This window comes from Humulus lupulus, chromosome 2 (assembly GCF_963169125.1).
Source record: "Humulus lupulus chromosome 2, drHumLupu1.1, whole genome shotgun sequence".
In the NCBI taxonomy this organism is placed as follows: domain Eukaryota; kingdom Viridiplantae; phylum Streptophyta; class Magnoliopsida; order Rosales; family Cannabaceae; genus Humulus; species Humulus lupulus.
The window spans coordinates 2,258,152-2,285,188 of record NC_084794.1 but is presented as its reverse complement, the minus strand read 5'-3'; the positions used below and the strand labels follow the sequence as shown (position 1 = coordinate 2,285,188).

Below are 27,037 nucleotides of genomic sequence, written 5' to 3'. Positions count from 1 at the left end.
GTCAGTCAGCAGCTTTGAAAACGTTTAAGGGCTTAGTCAAGGTTGTTTACTCAATTCAAATTAACCTAAAAATGTGTAATTTCGTGTTTAAATAATCAACGTATGCCGATATATCGCAGTTATAGGGGGCGATATATCGCAGCACGTAGATACGGAAAACACTAAACGATGCACGTTTGCCTCGGGCATAATGGTCCAGGTGATATATCGCCTATAGGGGGTGATATATCGCATCCTTCAGCATATTTTGAATGTTTTAGAAATCATTTTCCATTCAACCCTTCAACCTCTTGATAAGTCCAGCATCTTTTTGAACGAGTCTTCAGCCTCTGCTGAACGATAATTCAAATTATTTTCAATTAAAAAGCCATTATTTTTATTCAAGTTAAATTAAGATCCTTTCATTCCTAAATTCTATAAATAGGACCTAGTACCCAGCCATTATTCATCTTTTGCTCTAAGTTCAGAGGCTGCAAGTTGCTAGGTGAGTGTGAGAGTGTAAACACTTGGGTGGGAAATCATAAGCTTGATCATCATAAGCTTATCAAATACTTGGGGAAGTAAGAATTTATAGTATTTCGGTTCAAGGTTTAGATTGGTCTTACAAGTCTTCAAAGGTATTTCCACACTCTAGTTCATTGGTAATATTTTCTTTAAGTTCTCATAATCTTCTACCAGCCTTCTAACATTATTCTTATTTTGGTTAGGAAATCTAAGAACTTGCACATAAGTTTTTGGTAAGTATTTTCTCAATGGTTTAGTCCTTCCATTCCTTTCATTTCTCTTCTTCACTATACTCACTCTTTTTCAAATGGTTCTTAGGAGTGTTCCAAAGCCCCAACTCTGTCCTCTTATCCCGGTAATTTTGGTAAGGAAAATAGGATAGAATTCATATGTTATATGTTTTATATGTTATCTTATGTTTTTTTTTTTTTATGTTATGTATGTATGTAGGCTTGGGCATATGACCCATATGACTAACAAGCCCCAAATAGATTATGGGCATATGACCTGCTTAGCTAGTAGGACCCCACTAATCTAATGGGCATATGACTTGTTTAGTCTATGGGACTCCAAGTAATAATGGTCATTATAATATGTGTATGATATAAGTGTTATGTTATGTTTTTATGTTTCTTATGAAATTTATTGTAATGACCCAACTACCCTAGACTTTTGGACCATTAACGAAAACTAAACATACTAATCCTTAATAAAACTTACATTGTGAAAATACCATAACTTTATTAGGAAACTTGTAAAAATAAGAGTTACTTACATAAATTGTCAAGTAGGATATGGGATCCCATTGTTTCAAAAACAAAACATAATTTAAAATAAAAAGGAGTTACATAGCAAGTGCGGAAAAATACATGTAAAAACATAAAAAAACAAGACTACATCCTCAAAAATTGAACTCTCGACTCCTTGAATCCATTCATCACCGATACACATTCTCCCCAAGCATCCACGAATCTTACCCGCCACTATAGCTATTTTCCTGCACATATAAACAAAAAGGAATGAGCCTAATGCCCAGCAAGGAAAATCTATCACATAGTTCATATACATAGATTTCAAAAGAAACATAAAAACATAACATAACACTTATTTCATGCAAATACTATAATGGCCATTATTACTTGGGGTCCCATAGACTAAACAAGTTATATGCCCATGAGATTAGTGAGGTCCTACTAGCTAAGCAGGTCATATGCTCATAATCTTTTTGGGGTCTTGTTAGTCATATGGGTCATATGCCCAAGCCTACAAACATACATATCATAACATAAGAGACATATGCCCAAGCCTACATACATAGATGTCTAAGACATAGGAATAAAACTTTTTTGCACATTACCCTGGTAGATTCCTTAGTATTATTTTTCAAAATGTTGCTGGAATTCATATTATAGAAATCTAATTTTTCTGAAAGGGGTCCCCCTTTGGTAAATTGGAGATTTCACTAATTTCTTCGTAATGTAGTACACTCGTGTTCTACTCATTCGATATTTTTCCCCATGACATCTCATGGGTAAATGCTTCTATTGGAGTTGAAACGCAGCCTTAAGTCCACATCTGACCAAATTTCCACTTTTCGATGGCAATATTTGCAAGTTTTTCCATTATATTCGTACGTCTCTCATTATTTTGGTCGTATCACCCACTACGCTCTTCGAAATTGCATGAAATTTTATACATAGAAGCCTAAGACATAGGGCTACAACTTTTGTGCCCATTACCCTCGCAGATTCTTTAGTATTTACTTTTAAAATATTGCTCGAATTCATAATATACAAATCGAATTTTTCTGAATGGGGTACCCCTTTGGTAAATTGGAGATTTCACTAATTTCTCCGTAATGTATTACACTCATGTTTTACTCGTTCGATATTTTTCCCATGACATCTCATGGGAAAATGCTTCTATTGGAGTTGAAATGGATTCTTAAGTCCATTTGACAAAATTTCCACTTTTCAAGGGCAATTTTCTCAAGTTTTTCCCATATATTCGTACGTCTCTCAATATTTTGGTCGTATCATCCACTACGCAGCTCGTAATTGCACAAAATTTTAAACATAAAAGCCTAAGTCAAAGGGCTACAACTTTCGTGCCCATTACCCTTGCAGATTGTTTAGTATTCACTTTCAAGATATTACTCAAATTCATCTTATAGAAATCAAATTTGTCTGAAAGGGGTACCCCTTTGGTAAATTGGAGATTTCACTAATTTCTCCGTAATGTATTACACTCGTATTTTACTCGTTTGATATTTTTACCCATGACATCTCATGGGTAAATGCTTCTAATTTAGTTGAAACGGAGCCTTAAGTCCACATTTGAAAAAAAATTCACTTTTCAAGGGCAATTGTCTCAAGTTTTTCCCTTATATTCGTACTTCTCTCAGTATTTTGGTCGTATCTTTTTCTTATACTTGTCTTGTATTGTTATTATGGCCTATGTTATGAGCTAGAATATATTATGATCTTGTATGATTAGTATAAATTAGCGTTATTATGAACTCTTTCTTGAAATTATTGTTTTTTTGTTATGACTATGTGGCTATATGATTGCCTGTTTGTATTTTCCTTACTGAGCTTAGAAGCTCACTCCTTATGATGTTATTGTGCAGATAATTGAGGTTAGAATGATTAGTGGCGAGTGGAACCTAAAAGTTAGTGATGTATTTTTGGGGACCATATAGTCGAGGAATGATAAACGAGTCTATGACTTATTTACAAAGCATTTTCTTTTAAGTTTTTGTTTTATTCAAATGTTGCTTAGTTCATTTTGTTAAAAACCTTATTTTTTTTTTAAATACATGGGATCCCTTTGCTTATTATGATTTTTCTTATATATAGGAGCAATATTTATGTTATGATCCAACATTGTGTTCTTGGTAATATTATGACAAATTAGGGCGTTACATTGCGGTATTAGGCACACAAGGCCATCCAGCAGTTTGCTTGAGATTATGGTATCAACCATGGAAACTGGGTGCTGAGGATGCTCAGTTGATCAAGCAATAAGAAGCATCCTGTTTCGAAGGCTGATATTGCACCGATGTTCAAGAATACTAGTGTAAGTTTTTCTTTATTATCTCAAAAGAAAATATTCTTTACTTGATTCAAACTAACCTAATGCTTTCTATTGGTTGTAGTTGGCTGTGTTATTGATGTTGAAGCCCTGTCCTTTGGAGATGGATTATTATAGCGGCTTCATTGAGGGTGATGATCCACTATATCCTGGGTTATGCGAGGATGAAACGACCACTGAATTTCAGAAGGTGGTCGAGGCAGCGGCTGAGGTTGCCAAGGCAGCCAATATATTTGTTGATGTTGGCCCTCACTAGGATGATACCCTAGCCCCCACCGGCCCCACACCCTGCCCAACCTAATTTAAGAGGTTGGATAGGGTGGAAGGTAGTCAGGCTACCATCCTACTAAATCAGGCGGTGATCATGGACGTTGTCAAACAAATATTGAGATTTGTACAAGATCAATCGAGAGGTACCGTGGAGGATGCATTAGATTTAGACACTGAATCAATTGATCTACCAGATGATTTCGACGCATATGATATATGCACTCTTCCGTTTGTGGTTTTCGCAACAGATCCTTATACTTCTGGTGTTGCTATTGTAGAAGCTGTGGATGTGGCCAGGATTGAGTTTAAGAGGAAAAAGACGTCGGATGAAGAATTTTGAAGACTACATCGACCCAACGAGAAAGAGACCTCGTCTGGATACAACTACAGACGAGTCGTTAGTCCTCGGCCTTCTGAAGAAGCCACTTAGTAAATAATACAGGATGTTATGCAAGTGGCTGCTTGGAGATATCCCTAACAAGAAAAAGAGGGATGTCCACACAGGTAATTATGGTCCAAGCTGGTTTCTGACGCTGAAGACACCCTATAGTTGGCTCAATATTGGTGTAAGTAATTAAAATTCCCTTACAATTTTGTCTCGATTTTGTTTATTTTAAAAACATGTGTTTGTTCGATGGAGTTGAATGGGTGTGCGATGGGGTGTCCATAGGGATTCAATGAGGTGTAGAAGAGGGGTCGATGGGGTATTCAATAATGGTTTGATGGTTCTCGACTTGGTTTCAATTTGGGTTTGATAGGGAGTAGAATTGTAGTTCGATAGGGGTTCTATTTTGTGAATTTAACAAAACAAATCAGGTTTTTTTTTGCAGCATATTGATGCGATCGAGCATATGCTCTGTAGACGTCGCCAGTTCTTCCCCGAGACATTTCGCCAGGATGTCGTTGTTAGGAATGTTATGATTTCACAAGTAGTATCGGCTCAACATGAACAATATATGAAGGACAAGGAGAAGTTTATGTGGGATGATGACATGTTGTCAATGCTAAAGTGTTGGTATTAAAAGAGCAAATCAGAGATATGCAGCGGGGAATGGGTCCTTTTTAATAATTATTAATACCAACCAAGATCATACACACATACATATATATATTAAATCACATACAATCAGATTAGAGAGATTACCTCTTTGTAGCCATTCAAAATATTGATTTATGACTCTCTAGATGTACTCAACACATGAGATCTAGAGATTGTTTGATAGAGAGAAGAGGAATTGAATAGTTTTCAAGTTTAGAAAATCTATTGCATCTGTTTCAGAGAGATAGTCTAACAATCTATGAAAAACAATATGACCCACTTTAAAGTATCACTTCATTTTAGGTTTATAAAAATAATTAATTAATTTAATTAATCTTTCTTTTATTAAATAAAACTGATCAATTATAACCTATTTAAGTATTTAATTTAAATCATATTTAAAAAAAATAATTAAATAAACAAATTATTTGAAATTCAAAATTCAAATCCCAATGATAGGATATATCTCTGTGTGGTGCCACTCATTGTGCAATACAGTAAGTGGCGTGAGCCACATTAGGGTTTTCCCTAATAAAAGTTTAACATGTCTAGCATTTTTTTTTAATTAGAACTCCCATTAAGAACTCAAATTCCCCTTTATCTATATATATGGTTTTTGTAAGCCAAAAGTGATTTTGTTTTCTTTCAAATGATGTGGAAATTGTATTTAATGCTTTTTCATAATATATTTACATATACATAATTTATGTATTAAATTTTACAAATTTGTCCAAATTATTCCGTGAAGTACGTAGCAAATTATCACTATTTTTTAAATTGAAGCAAAAGAGTCTAATGTCATTTCCTTCCTTATATGGAAAATTCATAGTCCATTTTATTCTCATGATTTTATTGTTGGAATTAGATACTCAAAATTTCTTCAAGGGTTTTTACTATTATGTATGTAACTTACTGTGCATGATTATTACATGATGTGTATCTTTCTCCAAATGATTTCGAGTACATCACTTCATTTCGACCATTTTGACTATATGAGAATCTACTTATCGCCCTTGTTCTATTATTATTCAATTTTGGTAGTTCCTTAAGAGACTGTACAGGACATGAGTAGGAATATATATAAAGAGAGGGGAGGATCCTCTTGTACAAAATTTCAGTTTATTGAACCATATAAAAGCACATGTGTATTACATTACGCCTTATATTAGACAACAATTAATATCTCAACATTCGAATAATTAAAAAAGGAAAAGAAAATAAAAAATAAATGTATAAGAAATCGCGTATAACAAATCAATTCATGTGCAAAAAGAAATTTGAATGTGTGAGCGAGTGTCAAGTATTGCACCATTTTATTCTTGTAAGGTTTCTTTTCTCGAACGAATGTAGAAACGCTGATTTGTTTACTTAGTAGCCACTAGGTGGTGGTGGAGACCTGTAGTAGTAAGGTGGAGGAGAGTGCGTGGGTGGTGGAGGAGACTTGTAAACATATGGAGGAGGAGGTGACGGGGATGGAGGAGGGGGAGATTTATAGATGTAGGGAGGTGGTGGTGGTGGGGATGGAGGTGGTGGTGATTTGTAAATGTAAGGAGGGGGAGGTGATAGTGATGGTGATGGTGGAGGAGGTGACTTGTATACATAAGGTGGTGGAGACTTGTAGACGTAGGGAGGTGGTGGTGACGGTGATGGAGGTGGTGGAGACTTGTAGATGTAAGGAGGGGGTGGTGATGGTGAAGGAGGTGGTGGAGACTTGTAGACATATGGTGGAGGCGGTGACGGTGATGGTGGTGGTGGGGACTTGTATACATATGGTGGTGGGGGTGATGGCGAAGGAGGTGGTGGAGATTTGTAGACATAAGGAGGTGGGGGTGATGGTGAAGGAGGTGGTGGAGACTTATAGACATATGGTGGTGGTGGTGGTGAAGGTGGTGGTGGTGACTTGTATATGTAAGGTGGGGGTGGAGATGGAGAAGGTGGCGGTGGAGATTGATACACATAAGGAGGTGGTGGTGATGGTGATGGTGGTGGAGGAGACTTGTAGACATACGGCGGTGGAGGTGATGGAGAAGGTGGGGGTGGAGATTTATAGATGTAAGGGGGAGGTGGAGAAGGTGATGGTGGAGGTGGGGATTTGTATATATAAGGAGGGGGTGGTGATGGTGATGGTGGTGGAGGAGACTTATAAACATAAGGTGGAGGTGGAGATGGAGAAGGAGGTGGTGGAGATTTGTAGACATAAGGCGGTGGTGGTGATGGAGAAGGTGGAGGTGGGGATTTATAGATGTAAGGAGGTGGTGGGGATGGAGAAGGTGGTGGAGGGGACTTGTAGACATATGGTGGTGGCGGTGATGGAGAAGGTGGGGGTGGAGACTTGTAGATGTAAGGAGGTGGTGGTGATGGTGAAGGTGGTGGAGGAGACTTGTAAATATATGGTGGTGGAGGTGAGGGAGAAGGTGGAGGTGGGGATTTGTATACATAAGGGGGTGGTGGAGAAGGTGAAGGTGGTGGAGGAGATGTGTACACATAAGGAGGGGGTGGTGAAGGGGACGGTGGCGGTGGAGAGTTGTAAACATATGGTGGTGGTGGCGATGGAGAAGGAGGAGGTGGTGACTTGTAGAGATATGGTGGTGGTGGAGATGTATAAGAGTAAGGCTTATAGTCCATTGCAACCACATTGGTGGCTGTCAAGCATAGTGCCAAGGCACATGCTAGATAAGGCCAAAAATTGACCATTTTTTAGTACTTGAAAGGAACACCAAAACACTTTTGAGAGTTGTCTAATTGGCTTAAAGGGTTTAAAAAGATGTTTGTGATTGAGTATTAAGAGGAGGCAGTGCATGTTTATATAGGTATCATTGAAACGAGTGAAATGTTAATTTATTAGTTTATGAAGTTTCCAACCTCCAACTTTAACCTATTATTGAAGCTTTCAAATTTTCCCACTTGAAGAAATTATATGTAATGGCAAGCCACTTGGTCTCTGATTCTTATTCATGCATATATATATATGCACCTTGAAATAGTCTCTAATTATAAATTTATATAAATAAAAATATATTTATTGGAGAAAGACTATATCAATAATGGATTCCTGATATCATGAATTTGTATGCTATGAAAAATCGTGTATAATTATATAATGTATAAACATAATTTTATATTCACCGTATTTGGACATATTAGAATATTGATCTTTCAATGTTAATATATATATATATATTTATAATATTATATTTCCATTCTTTAAATTGTCTGGAATGTATACATCATTTACTTTAAAAAAATGATTAGAAGGATATATTTGACCTAGCATTGCAGTAGGTTATATACATTTTAGTCTGGGCTACGATTATTTTGCTTATTCTTAATTTTTCGGTAGTCTTTTTTGTTTTTATATATTCCTACAATTAATTATTAAATATAGATAAAGAGAAAAAGAAAAACACACTAATTGGGTAATATACGAGCCAAAGGCCTTTCTGTCTTATATGAATATATAAAACTATATATATATATGTCAAGTAAATAATTTCAACTTGTATAATTTCATATTCCTGAAACATAATGATAAATTTGTTAAATCAAATTGAATCACAAAACATGATGTATAATTCGTTTGGTGAGATTTATTCGAGTGGACTATTTTTTTAATTGAGTATACGATTGTAATAATTAGGGAAAATACTATTTTAGCTGGTGTGTTTTTCTCGAATATGTGATTAGTCTTTGTGTTTTGTTATATGACAATTCAGGCTATGTGTTTTACAAAATAGGTCAAACTATTTGCAATTATAAAATCAATTATTGATTCGTTAATTATATGATGAATTCAAAGAAGCAAAAAAAGTGATCGATGAGTCGAGAATGAAAGATTATATTTTAAAAAAATTAACCAAAATTAGGTATAATATACTATTTTAATCTATTTCGTAAAATATAAAATCTAAATTATTATTTAACAAACTATAAAGGCTATCATATATTTGGAAAAAGCAAACTAGTAATTATAATATAATATAAATGGATGAGTTCATTGTCAAGAATGATGTACTTTACTCTCCAACAATAACAATATTGTATTTATTTTATATTTTCATGTGTGAGACAAAGTCCAATAATAACTATGTCGGTAGTGTATATTTTCTTTGGGAAAGTTCGTTTCTTTCTACCATATATTATGTAATTTCTCAAATATTTTGGTATTCCTAACACCATTCCTTCTAGATGATGATGATGGGGAAAAAATTTCGGTAAGGCAATTGTTTGTATATTATTTTTCAAATTTTGGTATATGAGTAAGTTATAATATTTTTTTTTATGTTAATGTATATTATAGTTATTAATTTAGAATATTTTGTAAATTTTTTAGAAATTTTGAATAATTTACAATGTTGAAAACATGGTTCAAACTAAATATTTTTACGCGCATGTAAAATATTGTGTGAATCTTGTTTTCGACACGGTAAATTATTCGAGAATGTTCTAAATAACTACAATGCATCCCGTTATAAAAAAAAATTATAACTATTTATGTGCAGAAAACGACTATAGAATATAGATATGGCACAAAAAGTGTAAGAGTTCCAATGGCCTCTTCCATATCCAAAGGTAGAAGTACCACGAGCTGATTGAGCACTCGAAAACTAGAATTGTTAGATTTTGTAAAATGACCAACAAGAGGAGAAATTACCTCTTGAATGTCGAACAAACTTGTTTTGAGCTATATTAATTGAGGCAGAATCCAACTCAAGTTGTTGATTCTCCAGTCGATGTTCTTGTGAGAGGAGAAAGGACTCAATTTCTTGAACAGTATAAGGATCTATTTGAGAGTTAACAAAAATGATGAATGTGTTGTAGTTGGGTGGGAGGCCCTTGAAGATAGCTCCAATATGCTCTTTAACATAAACAGGGTGACCTACTTAAGTAAGACGAACAACAAGAGATTTGATCTTCAGGAGATAAGCATCAAGAGTCAGAGAACCTTTTTTCACATTATGAAGCTGAGTTGTGAACTGATCAATCTTGGTCGTGGTCTGAGTGGAGAAGTAAGTCTCAAGAACTTTCCAAACTTGAGCACAAGTTTCAGATCCAACCACACGAGTAAGCATACCTTCCGTCATTGAAGACAACAATTAAGAATGGAGGAGATTGTCCTACTTATCCCACTATAGATAAGTTGGATTGAATTTCTTTGCAATCTGATCTACTTCACTCAATAATTTTTTTGGAGGAGACGAATCGGCAGAAATGTAAGGAAGAAGATCGTGACCTTTGATTGAAGAGAGAACTTGAGGATGCCAGAGCAGGAAATTGTTCTGATCCAATTTGACGAAAATTTTGTGTGTGAAGACAACAGGAGCAACAGTCGTGGAATCGATAGCTGTAGCAAGGGTCGCCATGGCTAGAAAAAACGAATCAAGCAAACGAATATGAACAGTCGGAGAAGACAAACAAGAAGAAGCAGAGGGGAAAAGAAAAACAAAAACAAAAAACCCTTAGTGGAAATGATCTGATACCATGTAAGGAAAATACAGATAGCAATTGGAGGAAGAGAAAAATGATTCTCATTACTGAAGTAAAATAATACAAGAGTATAAATACAGTAGAATAGCTAAGCAAAAGTTACAACTATCTAATAGAATTTGTTAGAGTATTAACAGAAAGCTAACAAACACTAACTCTAAACCTATCTATGTACAATCTCTAACATGATGCACTGAAGATTTTTCCAATAATAATAAATCATTATATATGAGAGCAAATAGTCTTAGAATAGAAAAAATATATATATATCATCATGAATTTATATGTGATGCTAACCTTTTTGTAAATCCTATAATTGACATTTTTATAGAAATATCTTTTTCTTAAAAGATAAATTAGTTGTTTCCCATTATTATAATTTTCGGAAATCCACTTTCCCATTTTGTGAATTTTGGATAATTATGAGCTTCCTTATTTAGCTTATATTGTCCCAATTTGTTTATAAATGGAAGATTTATATTGCAAATATTCAGTACTTACCCAAAGTTGTTTCTGGTTTATTTGCTTATATATTTTCGTGCAGCTCAAGAATTAATAAACAGGAAACTGGATCCTTAATGTTATTAATTGTTGTTTCCTTTTTTAGATTGTTTTTTATCCGACACAGGTCTGAGCTGTCCCCACCAAAACCGTATCTGTCGGATCAGCATCTTCTAAAAAATGCAACTCTTCATCAATCAAGAATATCTTCAATTATTCTTTCCTTTATTAGAAGAATTCTTTCTCAGCGTTTATGAGCATGAAAAATGACTCTATAAATAGGGCTCTAAAGGTAGCGAGAAAAGTGAACTCTTTGGTGCATTATTTGTGAGCATAATTGTAATATTTGTGAGAGTTCTTCTTTGTATTCAAGATCATAAGTATTCACGTGATCTTGTAGAAATATGTGTGTTTAGTTTTTTAGTGGTGAGTTTATACCATGTTCATGAGTGAATACACATTGTAATTTGAACACAATGTTTATAGTCTTCGGGAGAAGATTTTTTACAAGCCTTGCGTCGGGAGGATGTAAGCACTCGCTGGCCATTGAAGGGAGTTCAAGTGGTTGAGCGTTTCAATCAAGATCAGATTAGTGAAGAGAAGTACAACAAAATTGCGGCAAATCTCAAATGGGAGTCGTGTTTTGTTTAAGTCAATATTTTGTACTTGTGATTCTTTATTAATTGTTTTTATTCTCTAGGCGTGGCCCCAAGGAGTAGGTTATCCGAAAGGGTTTCTGAACCTTGTAAAAATTCGTTGTGTTCCTTATTGTTTTGCACTGTCTTTTTATTGTGTTCAGTTTCTGTCGTGACAAGTTCGTATTCTGTCCCGACAAAACTGCAATATTTTTAAACAGTTAATTACCATTCCGTACTTTAATTAATTCACATGGTTTAATTAATTTGGTAATTACTAAAAACGAAATTTCAATTGGTATCAGAGAGGGTCACTCATTTCTGAGTGTGATCTTGGTTTATTCTGTTTGTTGTTCTTGTTCTTGTTCTTGCAATGTCTTTTTTCACAGAAGGAGGCTCCATAACTCGCCCCCTTTTACTCAACGATTCAAATTATCCATATTTGAAAGTTAGAATGAGAGCCTTCATCAAAACTCAAGATGAAAAGGCTTGGAGAACTGTTTTAAGTGACTAAAACTAAGATTTTTTGTAGTGAATTTTGACACGTGCAGATTTTCTAATGCTTAATTAGTTACTAAATCGGTTCTCTTTTAAATGCCCATGTTATTTTTATTGTTTTAAATTAAAATATATATAAAATATATCAAATGATTATTACTCGTTAGATGGATGCATATTAAATTTAAACGGCTTAGATTGTTTACAGGACCGATCACGCAACGTGACTGCATCATTGTCCTATATATATATGGTGTGAAATTCCGTTTTTAATAATTACCAAATTAATTAAACCATGTGAATTAATTAAAGTGTGGAATGGTAATTAACTGTTTAAATAGATTGCAGTTCTGTCGGGACAGAATCCAAACTTGTCACGACAGAAATTGAACACAATAAAAAGACAGTGCAAAACAATAAAGAACACAACGAATTTTTACAAGGTTCAGAAACTCTTTCGGATAACCTATTCCTTGGAGCCACGCCCAGAGAATAAAACCAATTAATAAATAATCACAAGTACAAAAACATTGACTTAAACAAACCAAGACTCCCTCTTGAGATTTGCCGCAACTTGTTGTACTTCTATTCACTAATCTGATTTTGATTGAAACGCTCAACCACTTGAACTCCCTTCAATGGCCAGTGAGTGCTTGCATCCTCCCGACGCAAGGCTTGTAAAAATCTTCTCCCGAAGACTACAAACGTTGTGTTCAAATTACAATGTGTATTCACTCATGAACATGGTATAAACTCACCACTAAAAACTAAACACACATAATTCTACAAGATCACGTGAATACTTATGATCTTGAATACAAAGAGGAACTCTCACAAATATTACAATAAAGCTCACGAATAATGCACCCAAGAGTTCACTTTTCTCACTGTCTTTAGAGCCCTATTTATAGAGTCCTTTTTCGTGCTCACAAAGGCTGGGAAAGAATTCTTCTAATAAAGGCAAGAATCATAAAAATTATTCTTGATTGTCCAAGAGTTGCCTTATTTAGAAGATGCTGATCCGACAGATACGATATCGGTGGGGACAGCTCAGACCTGTGTCTGATCAAAACAATTTCAAAAAGGAAACAACAATTAATGACATTAAGAACCAGTTTCCTGATTGCAATCCTTGAGCTGCACGAAAATATATAAGCAAATAATCCAAAAACAACTTTGGGTAAGTACCGAATATTTGCAATATACTTTGTTTCCTTTATAAACAAAATGAGACAATATAGGCTAAATAAGGAAGCACATTATTGTTCAAAATTCACAAAAAGGGAAAGTGGATTTTCGAAATTTGTAATAAGGGAAACCAAACAATTCCGAAAATTATAATAAAGGAAAACAAATATTTCCGAAAATTATAAAAAAAGGGAAACAACTAAATCAACCAATTTATCTTTTAAGAAAAAAGATATTTCTATAAAAATGCCAATTATAGGATTTACAATCTCCCCCTTTGGCAATTTTATAGACAATGAATATCTATTTTTAAAAGATCCCTGCAAAACACAAGTAAGTGCTAAAAAACATAAGAGTCACAAAATGATCAAAAAAATGACTCCCCCTGCGATAGATAACCAAAGCACAGTTAACAAAAACCAGGTCAACATAATCAAGGCACAATAGACTTTCACCTTGCAAAGAAGACATATTCGTGCATACCTAAAATATAAGAAAGAATCAAGAGACTTCAATTCTTCACTACAACCTCGCTCATTTTCATAATTGTGAGTTTTATCATAACAACAATAATAATATATAAATTGGTTATTCTACTTTTCAATCTTGATGATTTTAATGTTGTAATTATTAGAACGAAAAATACTCAAAAGCATGATGTGCATTGTAATGTCCTGGATAACCAAGACCACTACACTGTGTGTTTGAAATAGTGCAAGACTTGCTAATCAAATAATTTGATTAAAAATGTGAATCTAACGATACAAATAGGTTAGGTTTAAAAGATTTTGGTTATCAACGAATAATTTTCATTAAAATATATGTTTGGCACTTGGGATCCCAAATCAAGGTTTGAATAACGTAATTACAGAATCTCCCAAAACTTATAAATAACCAAGCCACTCCAATGGCAAAATACGCGTTTTAGGGTCCTGTCCCTGTACCAACCCTCGACCGTGGCGGCCGAGCAGCTGATAATGTACACCTCGCCCTCAGAGCTCTCTAACCCATGGTCAACCTGTCCTACCCTTGCCTTTACCTGCACCATGTAGCACCCGTGAGCCAAGGCCCAGCAAGAAAACATAATATTTAAAACACAATCAACATTAATAACCAACTATCTCACAAGACACAACTAGGTACTCAACATTCACCTATTCAACGATAACAATCAACAAACTAACAGTTTGTCATTCAAACAACCGACATATCATATTCATCAGAATAGTAACAAACAAATCACATGATAGTTAGGGCTGACAACTTAGGTCGCACCCTCTGTTTATCCCACTGACTCCGACTCTCTTAAACCGAGTTCAGTGCATAATAAGCTGTCCTCAGCTACCAGTGGCCGAGCCGCGCCCTGTGCGCAAGTGTAAACCCTGGCGCTCTTAGGCCGCTCGTTTACTATTTATATGGTGTGATACCATCCATTTACAATTCGCATGGCATAATACCATCCTCTTAAAGAGCATACAAAACAAGGAACCCTTAGTCCCAATACAAATCCACAACCGAGTGCAGTTTGCTTACCTTTAATTTCCAAACGCTATGATTACAAGAAATTCCCCTTGAGCGTGATTTGTGTTTCCCGAGCCCTAGCTTTTACCTAGTCACAACCAAGATAAGGAATTCCATTAATATTCGAATAAAGGTTTCTGGGTAAATTTATAGCTTCTGGGACATCGAATTCCACCAAACACGGTGGTGGAATCGATCCCGAGCATCCTAGGTTAGGTTCGCGCGCTTAAAACCTCCATTTAGCCAAAAATTCCCTTTAGGGCCATGGCCCGCCCCCAAAAACGGAGGCTAGGCCTCTCTAATCACAGACACGTGTCGCGGCCCTACCCAGTGGCGCCGCGGCGCTTCCCTTCGGCAGAGCCTCCTTGGCTCTTCTTTGCTTCGCAGGGCCGCAACACTCGAGAACAGAGCCGCGGCCCAGCCCCTCGTGCCCAGAAAATCCACCATTTTTAGCACCCCAACCTTGCTCAAAACCACCCCAAACCATCCTAATTCCAAAATCCTTTGATCACAAAACTTCTAACATTATTCTAGTAACATAATCTAGCAAAAACCTAGCTTAGAAACTCATTAAAATCCCATTTTAATTTCTGAAACTCAACAGCTCAAGAACACAAGAAAACTAGTCATAAATGCTCAGAACTCAAACACTAAATCAAGAATTGGAGCTTACCTTCTCTGTTGAACCAATTCTCTAAAGGATCCTGAGCTAACTTTCAAGTTTCAGCTTCAATTCAACCCTTCAATATCAAAATCCATAAACACCTCAAAACCCAGCCAAAACACAGATTTCTAATGATCAAGAATATGATTCAGTTCTTACCTTTGTTTCTAGCTTGATTCCCCTAGTTTCCACTGAGTTAAACCTCCAATTCCTCAGCTCAAACTCTGAATTCCCAGCCAAATCCCCTTAGTTTTCAATGTTTCCTTGGGAGAGAAGAAGAGATAGGAGAAAAGGAAATGGAGAGGGTCGGTTCCTTGAGTTTCTACTATTTCCTATTTTACTTTGTCTAGCCTTAGTTAATTAAGTCAATCCCGAGGCTCGGGGCACTAGAAACGTCCCCGAGGGCAAAATGGTAAAATTCCCTAATGTTCTCGCCTAAGCTTCCTAATCTCAAATATATCTCCAATTATTTATTTCCATAACCCGATAACCCAAATAATCATCTAATACTTGAAATACCCCTTGACTTACCTCAAGTCAAGTACTGGGTCCCATTGTGACTTTCCCGTTACTTGCTCCCTAGGATCGCCTCGTGCCGAAAGATGCTAATACATATATCCACATAATAATGTGGTCTTAACAGTTTATCACAAAATCACATTTATGCCCTAACGAGCCAAAATTACAATTATGCCCCCATAACCAAACAGGGCCCACATGCTTATCCAATACTCATAAACATGCATTTCACATAATCATGCATATCACACCATTAATTCACATAACTTCCAATTATGCCCTCCCAGCACACTAATCATGGCCCTTAAGCCTTGTTAGTAATTTTGGGTCGTTGCATGCATAATTGTTGACTTATATGCTGTGTAGCTTTCTCCAAATAATTCCAAGTATATCACTTCATTTCGACCCTTTTGAGCATATGAGTGTTGGATTAGCTTATACAGGATCTTTATTTATTTTCACGTATATCTAATATTAAACAAATTAATACGAGATAGCCTAAAACATGTTTCTAAAATTGAATTCAAAGATAAACAAAGAATAGAATACTTACAGTATACGCAGCGAAATTAAGAGTCCTTCCTTCAGTTTCTCTAACTCTTGTATCCTTTCTGTCGCAGAGTATTATCAAGAAACTGAACCGATCTTCTATTTTCTTCACAATCTTCCAATGTATCCTTAGAACCACCTAGACTAGTGTGGGAAATTCTCAACACATGAGATAGATATAGAGAGAAGAAGATAAAATAACAAAGTGGCTTAGAAAAGGACTTGTGTTTAAAGAGAATCTAAAACTATCAGAAAATCTGACTTGTGACTTATCAAACTTATGTTTTGAGTTCTCTCTAAGCACTCCTTTTATAGAATCAATTAGGCCATTTTATTTAATTAAAATATCAATAAAATAACAGCCATTTTGAAGTCGTAGGTCGAAATTATCATGGGCTATAGGCCTGTTAAATTTCTCATTTGATTATAAGCCCATTGGACTTAAAATCAAGGCCTGTATTATTTTCTATTGATTTAATTAATTAAATAATTATTTAAATCCTTTATCAAATTAATTATTTATAATTTGAACCTTGATTTAAACTTATTTATTAATTTAGATACAAATTTTTCTTAATTAATAAATCTGCCATAATTTCTCTTTTCTTCTCTAAATTACACAACTCTGTGAAACTATCCAAAATTGACCTGGTCAACTTTGATAATTCTAATTGATAATTAAATCAATTAATTGAGACTATCTAGATGATTTTATCCAAGGTACAATGGGGACCATGGGCCTATGAAATCAAGCTCCAATAAGTTATCATAAATCTAACAAATAAATTTACTAACTTATTAATTCCTCGTGACTCCACTATAGACTTGGAATTTCACTCTTAAATTCATAGAACGCTCTATAACAAATATAGATACGCTATTAATTATCCATTGTTACAACCATAATTGTCACTCAATCCTCTATAGACGTGCTACAATGAGACAAGACTAAAATACCGTTTTGCCCCTCATTGTATTTTATCCTTAAAACACTTAGTTCCTTGTAAATGATATTTCAGTAAACTAATTTAATTATTGAAATGAGATCTCTATCATTTAACACCTTGAACCAAACTAAAAGGAAGCCATTGTTTCACTTCTTCATCAGAAGCTATAGATGTTCATATCTATGATTAACACTCCCACTCAATTATACTACCGAGTTCCCAAGATGTAAGTATGGGCTAGTCCGTAGGGTAAGCTGGTAACGAACAAGTCAAAGAACTCAAATAATACAATCAGTTAGAATACTAACCACTCATAATTGAGATTGAATTGACCTATGGTCAACTATATGATATGACTAGAATAGATAATAACGGTATGTTTACTTATCTTATCAACTATCAATATCGGTCCTGTCCGATGTAACAAATACATCCGATCTTATCTACTTTGCTAATGTTCTGGAAATAACATAACACTGTAATGTGTAAGTAGATCATATCGTAGATTGGCAAGTCAGTGTAAATCTGGTGCACTGACTAATCTTAGGACTAACTTATTTCGAACATATAATCATATTTATATTCCACTGTGATTACGTCACTATAAATAAGATTAGTTATATGCTCGGGATTTAATAGAATTTTATATTAAACAAATAATCATGAAAATAAAACATGTGAGCAAAGTGATTAACCAAGTCAAAAAATGATTTCTATTCTTTTATTGATAATAAAATGAGATTACAAAGAATTTGGGTTTTAATTAGGGCATAAAAACCCAACAATGAAAATCTACTTATTATTATTATTATTATTATTATTATTCAATGCTGGTAGTTAATTAACTGTACATAAAGAGAGAGGAGAATGCTCGTGTAAAATTTCAGTTTATTGAATCGTAAGAGAAGCACATTTGTATTACATTACGTCTTATATTAGACGTTAACTAATATGAATTGGCTTTTTATTAATTAATAAAGGAAAAGAAAATAAAAATGTATATAAGATATCAGGTACAACAAATCAATTCATGTGCAAAAAGAAATTTGAATGCATGAGCAAGCGTCAAGTAGTTACATTGCACCCTTTTATTTCTGTAATGTTTCTTTTCTCGAACGAATGTAGAAACGCTGCTTTGTTTACTTAGTAGCCACTCGGTGGTGGTGGAGACCTGTAGTAGTAAGGTGGAGGAGAGTGCGTGGGTGGTGGAGGAGACTTGTAAACATATGGAGGAGGAGGTGACGGGGATGGAGGAGGTGGAGATTTATAGATGTAGGGAGGTGGTGGTGATGGATGGAGGTGGTGGTGATTTGTAAATGTAAGGAGGGGGAGGTGATGGTGATGGAGGAGGAGGTGACTTGTATACATAAGGTGGTGGTGGTGAGGGTGACGGTGGTGGTGGAGACTTGTAGACGTAGGGAGGTGGTGGTGACGGTGATGGAGGTGGTGGAGACTTGTAGATGTAAGGAGGGGGTGGTGATGGTGATGGAGGTGGTGGAGACTTGTAGATGTAGGGAGGTGGTGGTGATGGTGAAGGAGGTGGTGGAGACTTGTAGACATATGGTGGAGGCGGTGATGGTGATGGTGGTGGTGGAGACTTGTAGATGTAAGGAGGTGGTGGGGATGGTGAAGGTGGTGGAGGGGACTTGTAGACATATGGTGGCGGTGGTGATGGTGAAGGTGGTGGTGGTGACTTGTAGATGTATGGCGGAGGTGGAGGTGGAGAAGGCGGTGGTGGAGACTTGTACACATAAGGAGGTGGTGGTGATGGTGATGGTGGTGGAGGAGACTTGTAGACATATGGTGGTGGTGGTGGTGGTGATGGTGAAGGTGGGGGTGGAGATTTATAGATGTAAGGGGGAGGTGGAGAAGGTGATGGTGGAGGTGGGGATTTGTATATATAAGGAGGAGGAGGTGATGGTGATGGTGGTGGAGGAGACTTGTAAACATAAGGTGGAGGTGGAGATGGAGAAGGGGGTGGTGGAGATTTGTAGACATAAGGCGGTGGTGGTGATGGAGAAGGTGGAGGCGGGGATTTGTAGATGTAAGGAGGTGGTGGGGATGGAGAAGGTGGTGGAGGGGACTTGTAGACATATGGTGGTGGCGGTGATGGAGAAGGTGGTGGTGGAGACTTGTAGATGTAAGGAGGTGGTGGTGATGGTGAAGGTGGTGGAGGGGACTTGTAAACATATGGTGGTGGAGGTGAGGGAGAAGGTGGAGGTGGGGATTTGTATACATAAGGCGGTGGTGGTGATGGAGAAGGAGGAGGTGGTGACTTGTAGACATATGGTGGTGGTGGAGACATGTAATAGTAGCTAGTTGGCGGTGGGGGTGGAGATGCATAAGAGTAAGGCTTATAGTCCATTGCAGCCACATTAGTGGCCATCAAGCATAGTGCCAAGGCACATGCTAAATGAGGCCAAAAATTGACCATTTTTTAGTACTTGAAAGGAACACCAAAGCACTTTGTAGAGTTGTCTAATTGGCTTAAAGGGTTTAGAAAGATGTTTGTGATTGAGTATTGAAGAGGAGGCAGTGCATGTTTATATAGGTATCGTTGAAACGAGTGAAATATTAATTTATTAGTTTATGAAGTTTCCAACCTCCCACTTTAACCTATTACTGAAGCTTTCAAATTTTCCCACTTGAAGAAATTATATGTAATGGCAAGCCACTTGGTCTCTCTATATGATTCTTCTTCATGCATATATATGCTACTTGAAATAGTCTCTAACTATATTTTATATAAATATATATTTATTGGAGAAGACTATATCAATAATGGATTCCTGTCGTCATGCTAAGAAAAATCGTGGGAGAAAACTTGGTCTAACATACATAATTATATAATATATATATATAAACTTAATTTTATATTCACCCTATTTGGACACATTTGCATATTGATCTTTCAATGTTGATATATAAATGTATATATATTTATAATATTATATTTCCATGCTTCAAATTGTGTGCAATATATCTATATCATATTGGTCATTAGTTACTTTAGAAAATGACTAGAAGGATATATTTGACCTAGCATTGAAAGTAGGTTATATACATTTTAGTCTGTGGCTACGATTTTTTTTTTCATTCTTTTTTTAAAAATAAATAAATAAATATCGATAATAATTAAGAAAATTTACATTTTGGATATTTTTTTTGTGTTTATATATATATCTTCTATATAAAAAATGTGTAGATAACCGAAATTCTTAGTTTTAAGAGTCTTTTATTTTTTTCGTTAACTTTAACGGAATAATCTTATATTTAACAGAATATTCTTATATTTAACGTTAAATTATAAACATGACTTAAACTTAAATAAATAAATAACTAAACAAATTAAAATAGTATATTTTTTAGATATTGACTTAAACTTAAATAAAATTAAATAAATAATTAAACAAATTAAAATAAGATATTTTTGAGATATTTTACCATAAAATTATTTTAAAATAATAAAATCATACGTTTTATAACTTAAATAAAATTTAATAAAACTTAAATTTAGACGTATTAGAATAATATCATATTAAACATATAATATAATATAATCTACTATCAACTAGCAACTAGCAACAAACTTAAATTTAAAATACACGTATAATATTAATATTATATTAAACATATAATATATAATCGCTTTTGTCACTACCAAATTCAAAAAGTATAACAAACATAAACTTAAACAAAAATAAATTAATTAATTAATTAGTTAAAATAATATATTTTAAAGATATTTTATGATAATTTTAATAATTAAATCATATTTATTTAAAAATAATAAAGTCATACATATTATTTTTTTTATCTTATAAATTTGTGTAATAGTTTATTTTTTATCAAGTGATTGAAGCTATTTTTCTTCATCAAATTCACCAAAGGATATTGCGAGTTACATTAGAAACTAAAAATAGTTGATACATATATACTACTTTATATTATGACTTTTTCTATTCTTATTTTATTCTATTATTAATTTCTTTTTAAATATTATTGTAATTTATATACATATGTCATGTAGCCATGTAAATATATATTTATGTCAATGTTGTATTTAGGTGTCATATATATAGAGATTATTGATATAAATATTTATATATACTGTAGAATTATAATTCATTTTATTATATATATATTAAAAAAAAGCGAACCAATTTTTATTAAAACTATATACAATATTTTGCCATAACTTTTTTAATACATTTATGACATACATTATATTAAACATCTTTATTTATTTTTATGATATTATTTATTTATTTAAAATTTATATGATAATTAAAAAATATATAATAAAAATAAATGTACATGTTTAAATAAGCATGTTTACAACTTTAAAATTAAGCAAACGTGCATGTTGCTAGAGAAAAAAATATATATGTTAATTGGGTAAAACGAGCTAAAGGCTTTTCTGTCTTATATAAGAGCGCTCTCAATGAAGTAGCTATATATTTACTATATAGTTAAATTATAACTAAGGAGTACTAAAAAAGTATACAATATGCTTTATCCTTAAATTTTTTACCTTTGTCTATAATGTTTAGCTAAATTTATGTTACACTATTCATTAGGTAAACATATTATACTATTATCTCTCTCTTTCTTTTTATTTATATATATATATATATAAAAACATAAATAAAACTTATATAAATATATATTAATAGATTTTCATCATCTTCATTCTTTTTTTTTTCTTTCTATATATATTATATATATTTATATACTTATTAAAAGAGTTTTATTTTTATAATATTATTATATTTAATCTTTTAATATATTTTATTTTTATTTTAACACAGCATTATATATACTTAATATAAAATATGATATATGATGGAGTCGAGCACTCATTAAGAATGCTCTAAGTATATATATCAAGTGAATAATTAGAACTTGTATAATTTCCTATTCCTAAAAATAAAGATAAATTTGTTAAATCAAATCAAACCACAAAAGAAGATGTATAGTTCGTTTGGTTAGATTTATTCAAATTGTAAAAGAGTGGACTATTTATTTTTATTTTTTTAATTGAGTATGCGAGTAATTTTCAATAACTATAATATCAATGAATGAGTTCATTGTCAACAATGATGTACCAATAATAACATTAATTATTGTGTTTACTTTATGCTTTTCTTGGTTGAGAGAGACAAAGCCCAATATAATAACCATGCCATGCCGGTTGTGTATATTTTCTTTGGGAAAGTTCGTATATCTTGTTCTTTCTACAATATATTGTGTAATTTGTCAAATACTTTGGTATTCCTAATTCCATTCCTTCTAAATAATAATAATAATAATAATAATAATAATAGGAAAAATATTCGGTAAGGTAGTTGTCCGTACAACATTCTTCAATGTGGGCATCTAAATAAATTATAATTGTTTTATTATACTATATAAAATAATTATTTATTGAACATATTGTAAAATTTCGAGAAATTATGAATAATTTATAGTGCGAAAATAAAATTTAAATAAAATATTTTTACACGCATATAAAATATTTTTTGAATCATGTTTTCAGCACGGTAAATAATTTAAAATTACTATAAATTTTATAAAATAATCTAAATAATTATAATGTAAACCGTCATAAAAATGTTAAAATTATAACTATTCACGTGTGAAAAACGATTGTGAAATTTAAGTACAACACAAAAAATGTGATGTACCGGAAATTTTCCCAAACGAATTTACAAATGATGCTAACTTTTTTTTTTAATGAGAACCATTTTTTTAAATTAAATTAGGATCATGTCACATTAACAAAAGTATACACACCAACACGGATTAACTTCATAGCTAGCTCCTATTCCTTTTATATAATGAATCATACCACTCAATTTATAATTAAAGATTTATACCATTTTTTTACTAGTATAATTTTTCACTGGCCAATAAAACATAAAATATACTAGAGTGATTTATGATAAAAGTGGTATAAATCAAATAAAACATAGTGTAATATAAATCATTAAGTATAAATTCAAAATCGTAGTACCTGCTCTATTTTATACAAATCATGACACTGACTTTGTCCTCATAGCTGGGTCAGATTTTAAAATTTTTGAGGCCCAAAATAAAATAGAAAGAACTTTACAAAAACAGGGGGGAAAATAAATAAGGGTTAATTACATCTTCTACCGTAATCTAAAAAAAAATTCGTTTTATACGGTAATGTTAACAAATTACAAAAATACGACATTTACTACCTATCACCCGTGTGTATATATATATATATATTAACCCTTTGTTTTACTTTTTTATTTCAATTTTTAATAAGAATTAGGCATATCAAATAATATAATAATAAAAGTAATAATAATTATACTTACTACCTTCAATAAAATAAAATAAAATAAAGTAATTTATTTTATTTAAAATAAATATATTTATTAATATTTATACAATTACTCAAAAAATAAATAAATATTTATACAAATTACAAATATACTGTTAATTAAAATTAACATTAATAACTATATGTTACAATATATAGTTAAAGATAATCACAATATTATTATTCTTTATAAAAATATTATATATATTTTTTAAATCATAGCTAGTCAAGTCTCAACACTCCATGTTAAACCAAAATCATAATCTAATCCAAGTTTCAAGTTTTGTTACAAAAATATATTTAAAGTTAAAAAATTAATTTTGTAAATCTTTGTAATAATCATGTTAAATTAATTTATAAATTTTTATGTAAATGTGAGTTACAAAAATAAACTTTTTAGTTGTGAAATTAGTTTTGTAAATTGTTGTTACAAAAATGTAAAACTTGTTTAAAGAAAAATGTTGTATTTCACCACTATATTCAATAAAGTGTTTTATAAATAATGAATATCTTAAATTTATATTTTTAAGTTGTATAGCATAAATATGATGTTTCATGTAATTTTTTGGTACAATATTGTAATAATATGAAAAAGTATAATAATTTTATGTATATTTTCTTTATGATTTCTTAACTATAAAATATTTTCGTAAATATTAGTTACAAAAATATCTTTCTTAGTTGTAAAACTAGATTTGTAAATTATTGTTACAAAAATAAAAAATTTAGTTACAAATTTGTTTGTAAGTTTTATCTACAAAAAAAAAAAAAAAATCTACAATTCTATAAGTGATTTTGAAAATATTATTTACAAACACGTAACAGATATTTACAAGTTCGTAACATATATTTACTAGTTTGTAAACGTTGATCACAAGAAATTGTATTTTACAGCTTTTATTTATGATTTTGCCACTCCGTATTTACAATTTTGCCATTCCGTGTTTTTATCCAAAAATTCCGTATTTTTGTAAGGTACCGTATTTTTCAGATTTTTTTTAACTTTTAGTGCATTTTTGTAAATTTCCCAATAAATAAAATTTAGACATTTTTAGGTAAAATATGCTAAAAAGTTACGTTTTTACAATCAAACAATTTTTTTTCAATTTTACAGTTTAGGAAATTTTAAATTTTTACGGTTGTCTTTTTTCTTTTTCTTTTTTTGTGTTGTTTTCACGTTGTTTTTTTAGGTTTTTTTTTCTTCTGTTGATGTTTAATTGTTATGATATATATATATATTATTTTTGTTATTTTTTAGTTTTTTTTGTTAGTCCAATAAGTTGCTTTCAAGTTGATGTTTACTGTCACAATTTTGTTTTGTTGTCAGATTTGAGTTTTTTGTGGACCTAGCTGTAACCAATTACTTTATTTAATCTCCTTCTTCATGGTTGTTTTTAAATCTGATTTTGTTTTTCAGATCTTGTTTTCTTTATAGAATTACATAAGTAACTAGTTATTGTCACGGTTTTGCTTTGTTTTCATATCTGAGTATTTTGTGGACGTGGTTGTAACCAGTTACCTTATTTAATATCATTCTTAATGGTTGTTTTTAAATCTAATTTTATTTTTCAAATATGGTTTTCTTTATAAAACTACCTAAGTAACCATTTACCTTCTTCGATCTTCTTATTCTTCTTCTTATTGGTTATTGTCATATTTGATTTTGCTTTTTAGATGTAGTTTTTTTTTTTTAAATATCTGGCTAAGTGACCAGTTGCCAATTAATTGTTATTTTGATAGGGGTAACCAGTGACCACCTTTTTCTTCTTCTACTTCTCAGATTAATTTTTGATTTTTTAAGTTTGAATTTTTTTTTCTAGGTTTGGCTTAGTAACTAGTTATCAATCTATTTTAATAGGAGTAACCGGTTACCTTCTTCTTCTTCCTCCTCTTCTTTTTTGCTGGTTATATTCTGATCTGTTTTTTTTTTTCCAAATCTGCCAGTAACCAATTACAATTCACTCGAGTACTTGTCATGACAGATAAATTGATAGTGGTAATCGGCTACCGCCACATTACTAGAAAATCCAAAATTATTTTTATAGTGGTAATTGTTTATCATTTAAAATGAAAATAAATGCCATATAACACAAAAATAATCCAAAACATACATATGTATGATAAACGTAACCCAGATGTTGTGAATTTTCTAACGATTAAACTATGCGCAAGTATACACAGTCGACAACAAGTAATACAGTGATACAGTATCAAAGTTCGTCTCCACAGGGACTTTTAAACTAAAAATAATGCAATATCAACTAATAACAATTTACAATTCAGTAACCGAATCAAGAGAAAATTTATGTAATTAATTCTGAAAATAAATGTAAATGAGCAAATCAATTAAACTAAAAATCAGAGATTAAAATGAAAGAATTCTGGGTGGATTTCAGATATGAGAAAAATAGATTTGGGTGGTTAATTCCCCTCAGTTCGTTCCAGTTGCTACAGCAATGACTCAGCAATGGGTCAGCAATTTATGTCACAGGATTTTGTAAAACCCAGTAAGTTTTTCCCAAAACTTAATATCTATTGTCTATAACCCCCCTCAATACATTCCTGTATTAAAACAGACTATAAACAATCCATCCAACACCAAATCTTTAGGTTATGCAAGGCAGCAAAATAGTCTTATTCCACTACTCAAAATCACCTAAAACTAGGTAAGTTTCTTGCATCAATTGAATGGGTTCAGCTAGACTTCCCTTTTCCAAGCTAGATCTAACTTAATAAATGCTAAAAATGGCCAGTAATTAACATTCACTTATCATTACAGCACATTCAATTGAACAATGACATAAACAACTTAACCATGCATTTAGAAATTTAGTTCATACATAAGGGTTCATAACCACCCAAATCTTTAGGATGTTAGTTCATAGCTGAAATTATAAACATAAAACCAGTACAGAAGATTTCCATGAAGTTTGAACAGAAATTGAGATGAGAAAATAATACAAAATTAAAGAGAAATAGAGAGTAAAGAGAATTGAGTGTTGAGCTCTAGTCCCCCTTAGGCGTCTGCCTTCTTTTTCTCTCCTATTTCGTACTCCCTTCTTCTTCTTTCTTTCTGCTTCTCTCTGTACTTTTCTTCAGTGAAAAATATCCAGAGTTCTCAAAAATGATGGGTGTCCTTCTATATTTCGGCTGCCTCCTCTTTAGGGTACTTGTCCTTTGCCACACCATCCAGCTGACTCATTGTATAACATTCTCGCCACCTAGGCGTCACTTATTCTTCATTAAGTCCAGCTGGAATTTGTCACGCTT

The 27,037-nt window shown here is 32.6% G+C and overlaps 1 protein-coding gene and 1 pseudogene across 1 annotated transcript; both read right to left on the bottom strand.

Moving 5' to 3' along the window:
* Positions 1–5,983: 5,983 nt before the first annotated feature.
* On the bottom strand, positions 5,984–7,661 carry LOC133816858 (extensin-2-like). Its single transcript, XM_062249167.1, has one exon. The coding sequence runs from the start codon at positions 7,598–7,600 to the stop codon at positions 6,275–6,277; it is 1,326 nt and encodes a 441-aa protein (XP_062105151.1). The 5' UTR covers positions 7,601–7,661; the 3' UTR covers positions 5,984–6,274.
* A 10,619-nt stretch (positions 7,662–18,280) lies between these two features.
* Positions 18,281–19,911, bottom strand: LOC133816857 (extensin-2-like; annotated as a pseudogene).
* Between the last annotated feature and the right edge of the window lie 7,126 nt (positions 19,912–27,037).

Bases quoted from the DNA above. Each gene is read 5' to 3' on its own strand.
- LOC133816858 (XM_062249167.1), bottom strand. From the start codon at position 7,600: ATGGTCAATTTTTGGCCTTATCTAGCATGTGCCTTGGCACTATGCTTG.